The 17,382-nt window shown below is 38.6% G+C and overlaps 2 protein-coding genes across 4 annotated transcripts; one reads left to right on the top strand and one right to left on the bottom strand.

The window, feature by feature from the left end:
• Window positions 1-2,259: 2,259 nt before the first annotated feature.
• LOC120417603 (threonine--tRNA ligase 1, cytoplasmic-like) lies at window positions 2,260-16,450 on the bottom strand. Of its 3 annotated transcripts, none has more exons than XM_039579730.2 (6): window positions 16,328-16,450; window positions 15,289-15,334; window positions 14,807-15,225; window positions 8,646-8,723; window positions 2,679-4,119; window positions 2,260-2,617 (listed from the first exon to the last, which is right to left on the bottom strand). In XM_039579730.2, exons 1-6 carry the CDS (start codon window positions 16,352-16,354, stop codon window positions 2,472-2,474), a joined length of 2,157 nt encoding a protein of 718 aa, XP_039435664.1. In that variant the 5' UTR covers window positions 16,355-16,450; the 3' UTR covers window positions 2,260-2,471. The 3 variants fall into 3 exon arrangements, with proteins under 3 accessions (XP_039435664.1, XP_039435648.1, XP_039435656.1); XM_039579714.1 differs by lacking the exon at window positions 16,328-16,450 and adding an exon at window positions 15,933-16,046; XM_039579722.2 differs by lacking the exon at window positions 16,328-16,450 and adding an exon at window positions 15,696-16,002.
• On the top strand, window positions 9,032-10,435 carry LOC120417671 (uncharacterized). The gene has a single exon (XM_039579804.2). It carries the CDS (start codon window positions 9,114-9,116, stop codon window positions 10,398-10,400), a length of 1,287 nt encoding a protein of 428 aa, XP_039435738.1. The 5' UTR covers window positions 9,032-9,113; the 3' UTR covers window positions 10,401-10,435.
• Window positions 16,451-17,382: the final 932 nt, after the last annotated feature.

The following is a 17,382-nucleotide window of genomic DNA, read 5'->3' as shown; positions in this document are numbered from 1 at the left end:
TCTCAATTTGTTTTATTTGGATCTTCGAGATTGAACAGCCCACGAAGCGTTTCCCGATCACGGACGTGCGAGTTAAGCACCTCTTTGGAAGGTAAGACGTCTTCGAACAGTACATTTTATTATGAATGCTTAGACGCTTTCTTGACGTTGAATTTTGTCATTCAAAGCTGGGTCTAGTTGTATTGCAGCATGATTTGTTTCAGCCTACTAATTGATGTGACGGGTTACCGAGAAAATTTAAGAACGCAAAATTTACGTTGGGTCTACAGAAGGATTACTTCTACTTACTGTTTGGTTGAGAGTGCAAGCTTGCATTGCTACCTTTCCTTGTAAATGCCATGATGCCAACGCTCCAAGTAAGACAATCCGTCTCAGGTGTCAATCGAAGTTTGAATTGAACTTAAATGTTTACTGAAATTCAAGTTCAAACGAAACTAATTTACAATTCTCTATTTACATTAGTCTCAAACAGACGTTTGGCAATTTCGCCGGTAACCTTTTTTTTTTCGTTTTTTGGCCTTTGCCGACTCAGCACTCGAGAATTCGCCATCTTTCGTCTCAAAGTAGTGAATCCACATCCAAATTTATACCGACGCGATAGAAACCGGATTCGGTCAGAAACTCCTAAAATCCCATTGAAATTTGTAGAACCACCAACTTTTCCCACTTTCAGCCCCTCGTTGCTACTTTTCTGTCTGCTGAGTGTGTAGAGTCGTTTCGGATGAAATTACTAGACAAAGTGTTTTGGTCAATTGCAGGAACAGAGTGGCCAAAGGTTCGCTTGTTTATTTGAACATCTGCTTCACATGTTTTTTTTTTGTTTTAATGACATCGCCGAGCTTCCAACGTGATATGCGTGACAAATGTCAATTGACAAGATGGAACAGAATTAAAATTAAAAAGTATGCGTCCGTGATAGGGAAACGCTTTAGCACGTCTCTGTGCGGTAACTTTGTGTTAAGCTAAAAACCTTTTGATTATTTTTTATGAGCTAACGAATTGAGTGCAATTGATTTTAAAATTGTACAAAATATTACAAATTATTTCAAGAGTCTGAAAGATTTTTCAACAAACAACCACTAGCGTGCCCAGCTCTTTGAGGAAGGTGGGGCAATAATATGGACGTTTTGAAAAATACGCCCCCTGACCAAATTTAGAACAAATTACTGAGGATGGTGGGGCAGTTGCCCCATGTTGCCCCACCCTGTGCACGCTAGTGCAAACAACACGAAAATCGCAAAACCTTTGTGACAAAACAGAAGGGATGGTCCAACTTTGCTGAAATTTGGGATTCTTGCATGTCATGAATGTATAAACAGCTCCACCAAATTTGAGCATGATCAGAAAATAGCTTTTTTTATCGTAATATTGAATGTTTGGCCATTTTAACATGTTAGTCTTGTTTAAAAAAAATATGAAAACGTTATTTTCGAATAAATCGGACATTTTTTCGAATGTTTCATATTTTAACATTGAAAATAGGACCATTAATTGCTGAGATATCGACATTACATCAATTTTCCTTAATCTAAATCTTTGCATGGCAATACCTCAGCAACTAAGGGTCGTATCAACAAAGTTCAAAAAAGCAAAATATAGAGAATTTTCTCAGCTTTTCAAAAATATTGTTTTCAAGAGTTGGCAAACATGGGCACTAATTTAAAAAAAAAATTAAAAACTGCGACTATTTTCAAAACAGTTACCTAAAAATGGCTCTAAGTTTAAAACGGTGCACTTTATCAAAATTCCACTTAAGTACTTTTTAGTTGCAAATTTGATTTTACATCGAAAAATGAAGTTGAAAAATTACTGCGAGCAATATTTCGATTTGTTGAAATAAATAGTATTGATTCAAAAATTCATAACTCGATCGAAGATTTTTTGCCCGTTCTAGAAATTTCTGAAATGTTGGCATTTGATGTCCCCTATAACATGTCAGAAAAAAATAGTTTTTTTTTGTAAATCAAGTTTTAGTGACAAAAGTGACATTAAAAATCACCAAAAAAATATTAGTGTATAATTTTTTTCCAGTGTAGTCCGTATCCATACCTACAACTTTGCCGAAGACACCAAATCGATCAAAAAATTCCTTCAAAAGATACAGATTTTTGAATTTTCTTATATCATTTTTGTATGGACAGCTGTCAAATTTGTATGGAAAATTATATGAATGATGCAAAATGGTTTCTTACAGAGCGATTTCGCAGATAATGGCTTGTGATTGTGATATTCTTCAATTACAAAACTAGAAAAAGACTAAATATTAGCTCTTGGAAACTTTATTTCAATTCAAGAAGAAAGTATTTTAATAATTTTAATGTAAAATGAAAATGTTTAGGGTTACAGATACAATTACCAGCATTCTAAACTTCCCACATCTCAAACAATTGTAGCACGGGTATTACATACTTTCTGCCATCATAACTTAAATGCGCGCCGCGGCGATCCCACCCAAATGTCTTTTTCTGAGCTTAGAACTGATCCTCATTCTTGATAAACTCATCCGCCTGACGGCGAAGCTTCACAAGCAGCTCCTCCACCGACACCTCGCCGTGAACCTTGTTGTCCCGGGTGCGCACATTTACCGTCTCCGAGCTGCGTTCCTTCTCGCCGACCACTGAAAAAGCAAGCAGCTTTTTGTTAGAATCTGAAGTATTTTGAGATTTTTCCATACTTACCAAGAATAAAGTTAAACTGCGCCAGCTGGGCGTTACGGATCTTCTTGTTCATCGTATCGCCCGCGTCCAGGTCGGCTTCGGCCATGAAGCCGGCGTCGTGCAGCCGCAGGCGCACCTTGTCGGCGTACTCGTCGTACGCTGGCCCAACCGGCACGACCATGATCTGGCGCGGAGACAGCCAGAAGGGCCACTTGCCGGCGTAGTTCTCCGTCAGGATGGCGATCATGCGCTCCACCGAACCGAGAATGGCGCGATGCACGATAACCGGTCGCTTCTTCTCACCGTTGTCGTCGATGTAGTTCAGATTGAAACGGATCGGCAGCTGGAAGTCCAACTGGATGGTGGCGCACTGATGGGCACGCTTCAGGGCATCCATGATGGTGATGTCGATCTTGGGGCCGTAGAAAGCGCCATCGCCGGGGTTCTCCTTCCACGGTTCACCAAACTTGTCCAGCGATTCCGCAAGCGCCTTCTCAGCGTCGTTCCAAACTTCAATTTCTCCCAGGTACTTCTCCGGGCGGGTCGACAGCACTAGGTTAAACGTGAATCCAAACACTCCGTAGACGTGCTTCAAAAAGTCCAAACAGCCGGTAATTTCCTCACGGATCTGCTCGGGCATGCAGAAGATGTGGGCATCGTCCTGCTGGAAGCGACGGACACGGGTCAACCCGGTCAGCGCTCCGGATAGCTCGTTACGGTGCAGCACACCAAAGTCGGCCATGCGCAGTGGCAACTCGCGCCACGAGCGATTCCGATGGTCAAAGATCAAACAATGACCCGGACAGTTCATCGGCTTCAGCGCAAACGTTTCCTTCTCACTCTCGAACGAGAACATATTCTCGGCGTAATGCTGCCAATGGCCGGATGTTTGCCACAGCTTGGCGTTGTAGATGTTCGGCGAAATGACCTCCTGGAAGCCACGCTTGCGGTACTCCGCACGGATAAAGTTCATCAACGTGTTGTAGATGTGAGCTCCCTTCGGCTGGAAGAAGCACGAACCCGGCGACAACTCGTGGAAGAAGAACAGTTCCTGCTCCTTGCCCAACTTCCTATGGTCACGCTTGGCCGCCTCCTCCTGGATCTTTTCCCACTCCTTGAGCTGCTTCGGATCGGGGAACGAGATTCCGTACACGCGCTGCAGCGTCTCGGCGTCGGCCTTGCCCTCCCAGTAGGTAGAAGAGTTCTTGACCACCTTCAGTGCCTTGACCTTGCCGGTGTGACGGACGTGCGGTCCACGGCACAAATCGATCAACGGTCCGCAGCGGTACACCGTGGTCGTTTCCGTGGTCACCTTCTCGTTCAGGATGCGACACTTGAATTCGTTGTACTCGAACATCTTGAGCAGGTCGGACTTTTTCATCTCGAGCCGCTCGAACGGTTGCTTCTCCTTGACGATCTTCTTGACGTCGGTCTCGAGGGCACCGTAGTCCGAGTTGGAAATCTGGAAGGGGGAGTTGAAAAATGTATGAGTCACTACATAGCTGTTAACTTTTTCTAATAGAGTCCCCATGTTGACATTTATTTACAACGTTAAAAAAAAACGCTAAAAAGCCATTTTTAAATGAAAATAAAAAAAAATACGATGGATCAACTATTGCCCCCTTAAAACGAGCTGTCAAGTAAAAAACTTTTTGTCACGAAAACTAAAGATATTTTTTTCCAAAATTGATTATAAAATTCATTTTGAGCCATTTATTGCCTTTTGTGATCAGAGAACAAGCTTATCGTTTTGAGCAATAATGCCAGTTATTTAAGCTTAATTTTTGGACCCAATTGTGCGGTAATTTTTCTTACTGTTGGTTTATGAGATTTGTTTTATCTCATTAAATAGAAAACTGCTTCATGACTTCTGCCAGGCTATGGCAATTTTGTTTGTTAAAATTTTGTAATTTAAAATAGGTTTTGATTTTTTTTAATTCTTAATTTTTTTCCTCTTTTTGTTTTGAACTTAACGACTGACTTAACGCTGATTTTTTTTAAATTTTAGAATTTTCCTCCTCAGTTTTTTTTTTATTAATTTTGTTTTAACTGTTTTTGCTAAACCGGAGCGTTTGGTACGGTATGTCCACGCATCCTTCCTCCCCTGAAGATTCTGAGAAATGTGATCCGTTCTCAGAATCCTCTCTTCGGTAAACAGAACATAGTAGAGCTGGCCTCTTTCATTTTTGCTAGATTAGATTAGATTATTTTTGTTTTAACTGTTGTTGCATTTTTTTAGCTTTTTTACATTTTGAACAAAGACATTTTTTGTGACCGTCAAATTATTTTTATTTTTTCTAAGCGAATTTTTTTTTTGTTAAATACAGTCCAGACTCGATTATCCGAAGGCCTCGGAAAAATTTCACTTCGGATAATCGAATTTATTTATTAATAAGCAATCAGCTATTCAAATTTGACAAAAATGGGGTCGCAGAACTCGAATTTGACGTTTACAACAAGAAAAAGAAAAAAAAAACGATTTTTTTTATTGTGATTCGATTATCCGAAGTCCCATACAAACCTTCGGATACTCGAGGCTTCGGATAATCGAGTCTGGACTGTATTTGACTCTTCTTATATTTTTTGGAATTCATAAAAATCTATAAAAGCTTCAAAAGTCCAAGACTTTTCATATATTTTAAATATTCAAAAATCTAATCTAATCTAACCTTGGCGCAGCAATCCTTCCTGAAGCATCCTTCTTTGCTAAACGGCCAGGCCAACTGCGTAAAGTTAACCGCAAAAATTATTCGTTGAATTTGATTGAGTTAGAGCATGAATGTTCAAAAAACAATATAGTTCTGAATCCACAGAATCTATTTCAAATATTTAACAATTCAACAAATTCAAACATCAATTTCTGTATGTTTTGATTCTTTTATATTTTTGTCTTTTAAAATATTAAAAATATCAATAGGGGCCTAAAGCCCTTCGTAAATTTTTATGAACAGCGGTTAAAAAACACGATTAAAAACCATTTCTGATCACTTATTTTATTTATATGCAAAAAAAAAAACTAGACAACATTTTTCGATGGATCAACACAAAATCTCCGTCAAGGCAATTTCCCATAAGAGTTTGCCAAAAGTGGATATTAGTCGTTTTTTTCAATGGTGGGCAGTATAGTCCTCTTGGGACGAGCTGTCAAGTAGGACCTTTTCTGTCAAGAAGGGTCGCGACGTTATTTTTTTGATTTTAATTGATTGATTTAAAAATCCATTTTAAATCCTTTGCGGTCGGACTAAGGTCATTCTACTCAGAAAAAAAAGCTTTATTGTTGTGAACAACAAATTTAAGGAGCTATTACACTACGACAAACAAACAAACAAACTTGCAATTTTTCACAGTTTGCCAGTTTGCCTGGATTTGTTTGTACAAACGTCAGCCTGCATACATTTTGCCTTGTTAGAGAGTTTGGCAAACTGTCAAACACGAAAAAGTACGAGTTTGTTTGTTTGTTTGCGGTAGTGTAATAGCTCCTTTAGGCTTAATTTTAGGACTCAATTGTCTTGGACTTTTAAAACCTTTATAGATTATTTTAAATTTCGCTCGCTCATCATCTTAATTTGTCAGTGTAAAAACGAGGAATTACGATCGAATAATGTTGATATTATTATTTTTTTTTTTTCAATCTTTTATTAATTAAGTATTTTGAGTCTTTTGAACACTATGAGCATTTTTAGTATTTGAAGTATTTAGAATAAATATATAACTTTTTTTAATAGGATTTGAAAATTGAGTATTTCAAGTATATTTAATAATAAGTTTTTTTTTAATATTTTAAATATATTGTATACTTTAATTTTTATGTTTTGGAGGTTCTTTGAATTTTTAAATTTAGGATTTTTTTTTATTTTTCAATTTTTTTGCCACCCCCTTGGCTTCATCCATAAAGTATGTCACGCTCTGGGGGGAGGGGGGGGGGGGGGGGGGTTCTGAACAAGTGTGACATTACGTGTTATAAGTATAGGAAAAGCGTGACAAAGGCAGGGGTAAATTTTGGCTGATTCTAGCGTGACGTACTTTATGGATGAAGCCCTTTCAAAATCGGTTCGAAAAATCAAAGGCCAAAAACTTTATATTCAGCTAAGTGCAATCAGCTGAAATCAATGGATTCCTTCGAGTTTAATGTTTATTCAAAAATAATTTAAATTTTCCGCAGAAAGTATTTTTTCATATTTTTTTTCTTCACATCATTAATTTTTTTAAAACTGATGATTGCAAATCAAATGTACGGATGTACAATGCATTTTTGTATTTGAGATTTTTTTAAAACTGCAAACGTTCTTTTTATTTTTAAAATTTTGAGTATTTTACATTTTAAATATTGGTCAAATAAGCTTATTATTATTATTATTATTATTAATCGTTTATTTGCCAATGAGCCAACGGCTCGTAGTGACTGACTAGTTTGTTTTGCTTTACATTTTGTTTACAAGCATTAAATAAGTGCAAATAAAAACTAACAATTAACAGAGAGACAAAAAACTATAGAAATTTAAGAGAAGAAACTTTTCACAACAGTCTAAAATTGTTCTTCAAATAGTTTGTTTTTTAGTTCTTTTTTGAATTGAGAAGTTGGAAGTCCTTTGATGTCCTCGGGAAGAGCGTTGTACAGCATTGTTGCCTTGTAGAGTGCTGAATTCTGCCCAAAAGTCGTTGTGTTGATCCGGCTAGCAGTAAGATTTCCCCTTCCTCTGGTGAAGTGCCCGTGTCTGTCCACACCTCGGCCCAGCACAGTGTTGGTATGGATGCCGCCGTGCAGGACCTTGTGTATGTGGTTACATACGACCGCCGAGTACGTGCTACCGACGGTGAGGAGCTGGTTGCGTGTGTGGATGAATGCAGTAGCTGTACGACGACGGTAGCCAAATAGGTTCTTGATCGCCTTGTTCTGTGTAGTTTGTAGTTGACTGACCGTTGAGCTGCCAGCTGCTCCCCAAACTGCAATCCCGTAGACCATGTGGCTGTGAAACAGTGAGAAGTACAGCATCTTCTTGGTTTGGTCTGGAACCACGGGCGAGATCTTCTTGAAGATCCCGGCAACCTGAGATAACTTGCTGTTCAGCTTCTCGATCTGGTACTCCCATTTCAGGTCACTGTCCAGCCAGACACCCAGGTACTTGAAGTAGTCGACCCGTTCAATGCTTTCATCGCCGTAGCTTAGCGTCCACCGTATCCTGCTTGATTCATTGAACAACATGTATTTGGTTTTTTGAATATTTACCGTTAATTTGTGTTCATTCATCCAGCAGTGCAACTGAACTAGGTCCTCATTCATCTTGCCTTGGAGTTCTTCGGTAGTAGTGGCAGCGTACACCAACACAATATCATCGGCGTACATGAAGAGAGTTCCATTGAGCTGCAGGTCCTTCAAGTTGTTTACGTAGCAGTTGAACATGGTGGGGCCGATGATGCTTCCTTGAACGACACCGTAATCGACGACTTGTAGCTCGCTGTCAACACCATCATCACTCACGTACTGCTGCCGGCGATCCAGAAAACTGGCGAACCATTGGAGAGATTCCCCAATTACTCCGAGCTCACTAAGACGACGTAGTAAAACCCTCTTGTCGCAGGTGTCGAAGGCTTTGCTCAAGTCCAGAAAAACAGCTGATACCTTCTCTTTACGGTCGCAGTGTGTTTGGATTTCCACAACTACATCAAACAAGGCAGTTTGAGTGTTGGATCGTGATCTAAAGCCGTATTGGTGCGCCGACAGCAGTGTGTGCTCTTCTAGGTAGTCGATCAGCTGTTTGTTTACTACCTTTTGCAGAACTTTGTCAGTCACACTCGAAGTTTTTTTTTTCTAATGATTGTTTTCTTCCAGATATTGTTTTAAGATATTGAGATTTCTTTATTTTTTTAAGCTAAGGATTTAATTTTATAATGTTCAAACATTTTGGTAATTTATGATTTTATAAATTTTTTGAACCATTGATTTTTTTAACGTTTGAGTCTTCATATTATAAAAATGGTTGTACTTACACCAGCTCCCTCCAGCCACATATCGTAGTAGAATCCGTTCTCGATCGGTGGTCCGTAACAGAGATGTCCACCGTAGCGCTGCAAAGAACAAAGAAAACAAAGAAAGTTATTATTATCTAAAAAAAAGAAATTCAAATCTGGAACAAACGTAGATTTATGCAAAACCCCACATCTTATTTGGCTTGGTCATCGTACCCGTCCGTTATCAATCAAAACAGTCCGCACGTCGCGAACTCGCGTGCGGCGACCGCCACCGCCGAGTGCATCCGATATCATCCCACCAACCAACCACCCCCTTATCAACACAGAGGACAATGCGAATCGGGGGAAGACAACACACCTGTTTCTACCGAATAATCTTATCGGCCAACAGGGGAGGGTGATTGAGCTGATTGAAAATTCGGGTGCGAATAAAAATGCACCGCGTCGGCGAGTTTCGAAATAGTCCAGTCCAAGAGTTTGAACGCGATGGCCAACCAAGTGTTTGCGAAGCTTCCCGAGTACATTCAGGAGGGGCTGAAGAAGGTTGCGGGTGAGCAGGGATTCACCGACGGCGGTTGCCGGTTCGAGTTTGAGGATGGTTCCCAGAAAGGAGATGGCTTCATTGGTGACCTGTTCAAGGTGTTTATTCGAGAGGCGGGTCGCGATGATCTGCTGGTGTTGTGCAAGACGCTTCCGGAGCACGAGATTCGGAAGCGGTACTCGATCGGACTGTTCCACCGGGAGGTTCAGGCTTACACGGAGGTGCTTCCCATGCTGTACAAGTTCCAAAAGGAGAAGGGAGTCGGCGAGAGTGATCCGGAAGGGTTCTGGAACGCGCCCAAGTGTTACTACGCGTACTGTGACGTTGGCAAGCTGGAAGGCGTGGTCATCATGGAAGATCTACGCGAGAAGGGTTTCCGGATGTGGAACAAGCTGGAAGCAGTTGACTTTGAGCACACCCGACTGATGATGATCCGGCTGGGAAAGCTGCACGCGATCTCGTTCGCCTTGAAGGAACAACAGCCGGAAGTGTTCGAGCGGTTCACCCACTTGAAGGATCCGTTCGCGAAGCTGATCGAGCACGAACCAGGTCAACACATGAAGAAGATGTTCAACGCCAACTGCGAACGCGCCATTGGAACTCTGGACGATGACGATGCCGAGTCCAGGTCCAAAATGCAACCAATCCGTGGGGTTGTAACCGATCTGTACATCGCAGACGCCAAGAGCGAGGAGGCCAACCAGTACGCCGTCATTGGCCACGGAGATTGCTGGATCAACAACGTAATGTACAGCTATACCAACGACTCACTAATCCCGAACGAGATCCGCCTGCTCGACTGGCAACTCTGCCGCTACACCTCCCCCATCTACGACCTAATGTACTTCATCTGTGTCAGCACGGACGAAGCGATGCGTGCCAAGTACTACAACCAACTCCTGGACATTTACTACCAATCGCTTGGAGACCACCTCCGTCGACTCGGCGGAGACCCGGACAAGCAGTTCCCTCGCGCAGCTTTGGACGACCAACTGAAGCGGTTCGGACGGTTCGGTCTGCTGATTAGTTTCCTGGTCCTGCCGATGATCTGCACGCCGAACGATGAAATGCCAGACGTAGGGGAGAAGATGGAGAAGGCCCAAAAGGAACTGCAAGCCGGGGAGGAGGGCAAGTCGTCGGTTATATTCAGCAAGACCGAACTGGCGAACGCGATGTACTGCGAGCGGATGAAGGGGTTGATTAAGGATTTGGTGCGATTTGGGTATTTGTAGAAAGCGTTGGACATAGCTCATGATATTTTGAAAAACCAATAAAAATCAATTGTTGAAAGAGGAATACTCGAAAAAAATGCGCTTCGGATAATCAAATCTACCGATAATTGAAATGTGTTAGATGGGTTTTTGATCAACAATTTAAAAGAAAAATAAAATTCATTTATTAGTCATTTTTGAAGAGAGGAAATATTTCAATTATTTCAAGTACAGTCCAGTTTCGATTATCCGAAGGTTTTTGTGGGACTTCGTACAATCGAATCACGAAGAAAAAATTTTTTCTCGTATTTTTTATATTTTATACTTTTTACTTCGAATTCTGCGACCCCATTTTAGTCAAATTTAATAATTGTTTGCCTATTAAATTGCAAAATGCTCCATGCCCCATCATGGATTTGAAAATTCTAAATCACTTTAGAGTAGTTAACGCGTAATTATTAAGCTCAACAATCAAAAATAAGACAAAAAAAAATCCGGGATTCGATTATCCGAAGTTTTGATAACCCGAAGTAAAATTTTAACAAGACCTTCGGATAATCGAGTCTGTACTGTATTAACCCTCTAACGCCCAAAGCTGTTTGCTTATCGTAAAAATAGTAAATGGCTAAATTTTGGTACAATAATGCAGGAAATACTTTACTTTGACCCACAAACATCGAATTGGTGCAAAAAAGTTGAATTGGAAGTGGTGCACTAGAAGAGCACCATCAGGAAGATGAGCAACATGTTTTAAATCAAAAAATCTAGTTTTCTTCAAATCTATTGGTTCAGTGTTTTGAAAATGCTTCGAAATGTGTTAAAAACTACTTATTCTTTGCTGTAAGACCATATTTCTGAAGTATGAATTACAAATTCAAAAATCTCTGCATTTTCAGGTTTCTTTGATTGGTTCATTCAAAACCCACAAAACAACCATTATCATAAAAAATTAAGAAAATAATAAAACCATCGATCTAATAACAATGTTTTGTCTTGTTTATGAATAGTCAAAACGTTTATAAACTTTTGTTTTGATAAAAATAACCTTTTTCTGTAATTTAGAAAACAGTGCTCCTGAATATTTAGTTGCTCATATGCCTAGGTCAGGGGTGCTCAAAGTTTTTTGAATCCGGGCCAAATTTGAAGCTCAGATGAGGCTGCGGGCCAAATTTACAAAATAGGTTATTTAAAAAAAATGCATTTTCGGAATCGCAAAAAAATGTTGCATAGAACTCGGTGCAAAATTAGATTTTTTCAGCTCTCGTCGTAAATAATCGTTGAGAGCCAGAATTTCAACTGTTCAAGGGAAACAATGTTAGAAAATTATTCGAGCTGTTTTAGGTTTTTTTTAATGTAATATACGCCGAGAACAACATTTTAGAAAAAAAAAACTCTTTCAGTCTAACAGTTCATCGGAAATTCATTAAAATTCCAAATAATGCTCAAAGTGATTCTAAACGCAGAGGAATGGATTTTTAATAAATTTCAGCAATTGTACTTTAAATTTCATTGATATTTTGAAGTTTTTTTTTTTTTTTTTGAATAAAGTAATGTTTGCCCCCAATTATTCGAGTCAATATTTAATGATAAGGGGGAAGGGACGAGTTGGTCGACAAATCTTTGTAAAATATTTGCAACAGCCTTATTAATCCGATTTCAACATTTTGTCCGCCTTCATCAGATGGTAGTAAATCAGATTCGTTACACTGAAATAAAAAAATAGTACCAAATTCCTAAATTCTAGGAATTTTGGCTCTTTTCCTTATTTAGTAATTGTGTTTTTTGGATTACTTAATAAGAAAAGGATGCAAAATTCCTAGAATTTAGGAATTTTTTACGTTTTTTTATTTCAGTGTAGCCAACTGCCTGTAGAGAATAATCAGGATAATCAGTTCGATTCTCGAGGGAAGGTTTCTAAGTGCAAAGTAAGTTTTAAGGTCAGTTCATAAAAAGGGTCATCATGATTTTCAAATTGGAATATGAAATACTTATATTTTTGAAATTATTACAGATTTCTACCTAAGTTAAATTTGAACGTTGTATAAATTTTTCTAAAATTGTTTGATAAAAGTTTTGACGATATTTACTAGTTTCACTTACATAGAAACGGATTACATTGTTTTAACTATTAAGATTTTTTTATCAAAGTATTTGTGTAGTAAAATGGGGATCAAAATATTAATAATTAATATTAATATTATTATTCATAAAAAAATAAAAAAAGACGAGCTTAAAAAAGTTTGAAATAAACCTGAATTTCGAAAATGTATAAAATCACTTCACAAGTGGTCAACGGGCCATTTCACATGATCATTCAAAAAGGGTCCGCGGGCCACAAAAAATCACCCTGCGGGCCACGTTTGGCCCGCGGGCCATACTTTGGTCACCCCTGGCCTAGGTGGTGCTCTGGTGCACCAAATGAAAAAGGTTGAAAAACACTCAAAACCGGTCCAAACTCACAATGTTAATCACAGGGGTTCTTGTCCAAGGTTCAAATGATAGCAAAACATTTTTTGTTTCATAAAATTTTATTTTTGGTAATTTTCACGGGCTTTCAAAAACAGGTCTTATTTATTTCCCAAAAATTGGCCCATTTTTGTTTACATTTCGCACTGTAACTTTGCTTGTGCTTAACCAAATTTGGTGAAATGGAATTGGGAGATGTTAGTATACATTCTACATGTACACCTGCAACTTAAAGCACCATGAAAAGTTTTGTCAGTTCCGAGATATTTGAGTTCAAAGTTTTGGTGCTCTGGAGTAACCATGGGCGAGAGAGGGTTAAATTGCCGTTCCACGCATGATTGTCCTATTTTCAAAGAAACACAACCAAGAAAAACGTGATTGAAATTTTTCGACCGATTTCGGTGTTTCTACGCATAATTGTCCCGGGGTTTCATGTTCACACTATACTGCCGTTGTAAGCATAATTGTCCCATGTTCAAAAAAGTGCAAATGAGAAATACGTGATTGAAATGTTTCGACCGTTTTTTTGTATTTCTACGCATAATTGTCCCGTGGGTCCCTATTCACCCCATAAGTCCCTAATCATCGCAGTTAGCAGTTTATCACTCTAATTTGTAATCCTCTTGCTATACATTAAGTAAACGAGACATAATACTTCGTAAAACTGGTAATTTCGCGAAAGAAAATACTTTGTGAGACAATTACGCGTAGAAGTATAATGATGGGACAAACAGATTTTATGTGTTTTTTGAAAAGTAAACGTCAAACTAAAACTAAAAATGACAAAAAGTCAGAATTGACCAAAAATTACATGGGACAATTATGCGTAGAACAGCAGTATATGTCCCTAAACGCCCCAGTTAACAGTTTATCACTCTTAGTTGTTGTTCTCTTGCTATACAACTGGTAAAGCTAAAGCGGAGATTGGAAGAAACGAGGTCAATAAATGTAGCGCATTTTAAATTTCAAAAAGTTGACGGTTTGTTTTTTTTTTTAAATTTACACATCTTTTAATCCTCAAATTTCCTGATTTCATTAATTCTTAAAATTCTTATTTAAAAAAAAAAAACTTCAATTCCTAAAAATTCTAAAATTTTGAAATTCAATATTTTTAAAAATCTAGACTTTTTTATAAGGTCCTATTTAAATATATGAAACAAAAAAGCTGATAGGACCTTTTGAAACAACTGTAGAAATAAAAAAATTAGAAATTTGAAAATTTTAATTAATTTAGAATAAATAAAATCAAAATAAAAAATTCAAAATTTCAAAATAAAAAATTTCAAAACTAAATTTTGGGAGCTCATTCTGAGCAAAAGAAAAGCTAAATCCGTCCTTATTTCTGTAATTTAGATTATTCGTGTTGAGGTTTAGCATTATAACGCAATTCTGAATTTTCAAAATTATTGTATTTTCAGTCGCATTCAAAAAAGCAAATCTAATATATTTGATCCATTTCATCAAAACACATTGCATGCTAAGACCGCGCGAATAAACGTCAAACGCCGTATTTTGGCAAGAGAAGGAACATCTACAACACAAATTCGTCGCACAAGACAGCTTATCCGTTGTAGATGTACGTAATCATCAGCTCACTTAGAGCTTGTAATTGACCGCACTTTACGCCCCGAGGTTAGAGATTGCAGTTTCTTGAGCCGTATCCGAATTGTTAACACGGGTGGCATTTATCTGCGTCGGTCGAATTATTTGTGTAGAATCGCCACGTCACAAAAACCCGTACAGTGCCTTAATCCTCCGTAGGTCCTGGATGTTGCCTGGATGTCTTGAAAGCAGATTTATCTGCCGAGTCTTAGATTTCACGCTCGCCAAATGTCTCTCCAGGTCGGAGAGTTTCGCAACTTCAACTTCTTCACCACCATTTCGAAATTAAGTTCCTTCCCAAACACAGACGTGAACTTCAAGTACCAGAATGCTATTTGTAAAAGTATCCAACAACTCACCTTCTCCATCGCCTCGCCCAGAATGTGCGCTGAGCTGTGCCAAAACACGGCCTGCGCCTCCGGATCGTCAAACTTGAGCAGCTGCAGCTTGCAGTTACCCTCCAGCGGCCGGTCCAAATCCCACAGCTCGTTGTTGACGCGCGCAATCACCGTATTATCGGCCAGGCCCTGGCTAATGCCCTTGGCCACATCGTACGGGGTGCTTTCCCAGCTGGTGGCCTGCACCTCCTTGCCGTCCGGCAGCGTTACGGTGATGGGCGTCTTGGGCTTCTTCGACAGCTCGTCCAGATATTGGGCCTTCAGCTCGTCGTACATCTTGATGCGATGGTCGATGTAGTCCGGCTGGCCAGTGGCAGCGGGAGCTGCCGTGGCTGCTGCGGTGGCCGCGGCTGGTTTGGAGTTTTCTCCCGCTGCGGCGGCTGTGAGTCATGGGAGAAGGTTTGAAATTGCAGTTTAAATTGCATCATGTGTTGGTGATTTACCCTTTTCCTGTTGGTTCTTCTGCTTCTCCTTCTTCATCTTGCTAGCCTGGAAGGTGGACGGAGAATGATTGCGTTATAGTGGTTGCACAGAACCTATAAACATTTTTTTGAATGATAAAAGATAACAAAACAGTTTCGTCATTTGAACGCCGTTCAAACACGTTTTACGATAGCACAGTTGGGCATCGTTTTTAGATAATAGATCCATTCAGTAAAAACAGAAAACGTGACGTAACGGATTCGGTTAGTGAAAGGGGAACCGAACTTTTGCTGACGTGCATCAAACTTCGATCTAGTCTCTTCCTCAATAACACAAAAAAGTCACTCTACTCTAAAAAGCTAAAAGCATGATCAAACTAAACAGAAACAGCCGGGGGGAACAACTCGGCCCCGTTCTGGCCACGAACCAGTGTGGCAAATTCGCGGCACCGGAATTCTCCCACTTGCTGACGACGATGGATCTGTTGTTGTTGTTGTTGCCTTTGATGCTGGTGCTGCTGCTGATTCAGAGCAATCAATCTACCACCAAAACTAAACCTCGCGTTGGCCACTCGGTTGCACCCGGCCAGAACCGCCAGCAGGCGCATTCTCGTGGCGGACAGTTCTTGGTGCGAGTTTCGATTAAAAACTTAACAATTTCATGCCTTTTGCTGCTTCAAATCCAACTTTTCTAGCTCGGCGACGGGCACGTTGTCGGTCATTTTTGCGAAAAACACTACAAAAGAGAGAAACGTCTTGCTGTTTGACAGCTCTGGAGGAGAAGGATAGGTGTCGAAACCTTTACCCTTTTTTTGCCCGGTGTCAACTTTTGCTGCATGGGTGGTGAGGGGGCGAGTTCCATATCTGTGGCCCATTTGAAACTTGCACTGCAAGTTGCATCATTTCAGGGGACTTAAAATCTCTTAAAATCTATGATTTTCTTTTAAAATATGTTTAAACTTGGTTTTTCATACAAATAAATAATACACAATAAAAAGTACTCATATGTACATCTTTCAAAACTGATAACTATTTGGCTGAAAACAACACTTTTCCTCACCTTATTGGCCTTGCTATTCTTGCCCATATTTGTGCGCTTTTTACAAGCTTTTTAACCGATCTTTCAACTTTTCCACAAAATTCTCACAAACTGAACTGAAATGAATCGCAACGATTGATTTTCTGCAATGTTCCGCTACAAATTTTCACTAAAAACCGAGGTGTGTTGGTTTGCGGCAAAATGTGTTTTGAAGATTTTTCGCAACCCGACAGAATGTCTAGGAAAATAAGCCAATGTGCGCAGACGCGAGATTTATCACATTTTGACGGAGTCAAATATTTATTTGTGTAAATATTTCGAGTCGAGGGGCATAGTTGATGTTATATTTTAGTAATAAGGAGAGAAAAGTTATTTCCATAATTCTAAAATGCCAAAAATCAAAATTTTTGACGTAAAAAATTCTAAACTGTAAACTGTTTTTTCAGGTTTCAAAATTTTTAATGGTCATGGTTTTTGATTATTTAATTCTATGATGAAAAATTCAGAATTCCAAAATTTTAAAATAGAAAAAAATCTAAAAATCTAATATTTCTGATTCTTAGAAACAAAAATTTCAAAACTTGAAAAATAAAAAAATCTGAAGTACTAAAATTCTTACATTTTAAATTCTACAGTTTGTATTTGTATTATTCTAAATTCTTAAAAACGGATTCTAAATTTCTAAAATTACAAAATTTTAAAATTTAAAAAAAAATAATACTAATATTCTAAAACTCTTTTATTTTAAAATTCTAAAATTTTGAAATTTCTTAAATTATAGAACTTTACAGTTTTAAAATTCTAAAATTTTAAAAATTAAAAAAGAAATTCTAAAAATTTTAAAGTCAAGAATTCGAAGATAACATTTTTTTGTAGGTCTATCATTTTAAAATTCTGATGTTTAAAAATTTATAACTTTATAATTCTTCAGTTCTAAAATCTAAAATGTCCCAAATCCAAAAAAAAAATTAAAATTCTGTAATTTCAAAGTTATACTTAAATTTAAAAAAATAATCCAAACCTTGAAAACTTTAAAATTTACCAGTTTAAAAATTAAAAATTAAAAATCTAAAAAC

This window comes from Culex pipiens, chromosome 2 (genome assembly GCF_016801865.2).
Source record: "Culex pipiens pallens isolate TS chromosome 2, TS_CPP_V2, whole genome shotgun sequence".
NCBI classification, from domain to species: Eukaryota; Metazoa; Arthropoda; class Insecta; order Diptera; family Culicidae; genus Culex; species Culex pipiens.
This window is presented reverse-complemented; position numbering and strand designations above follow the sequence as displayed.

Excerpts from the sequence above, each read along its gene's own strand:
- LOC120417671 (XM_039579804.2), top strand. The coding sequence starts at position 9,114 with ATGGCCAACCAAGTGTTTGCGAAGCTTCCCGAGTACATTCAGGAGGGG.
- LOC120417603 (XM_039579722.2), bottom strand. The coding sequence starts at position 15,875 with ATGCGCCTGCTGGCGGTTCTGGCCGGGTGCAACCGAGTGGCCAACGCG. Across the intron at positions 4,120-8,645 it reads TGTGGCTGGAGGGAGCTGGT|ATTTCCAACTCGGACTACGG; the intron begins GTAAGTACAACC and ends TCCCCCTTCCAG. Across the intron at positions 2,618-2,678 it reads GCAGTTTAACTTTATTCTTG|TGGTCGGCGAGAAGGAACGC; the intron begins GTAAGTATGGAA and ends TTGCTTTTTCAG.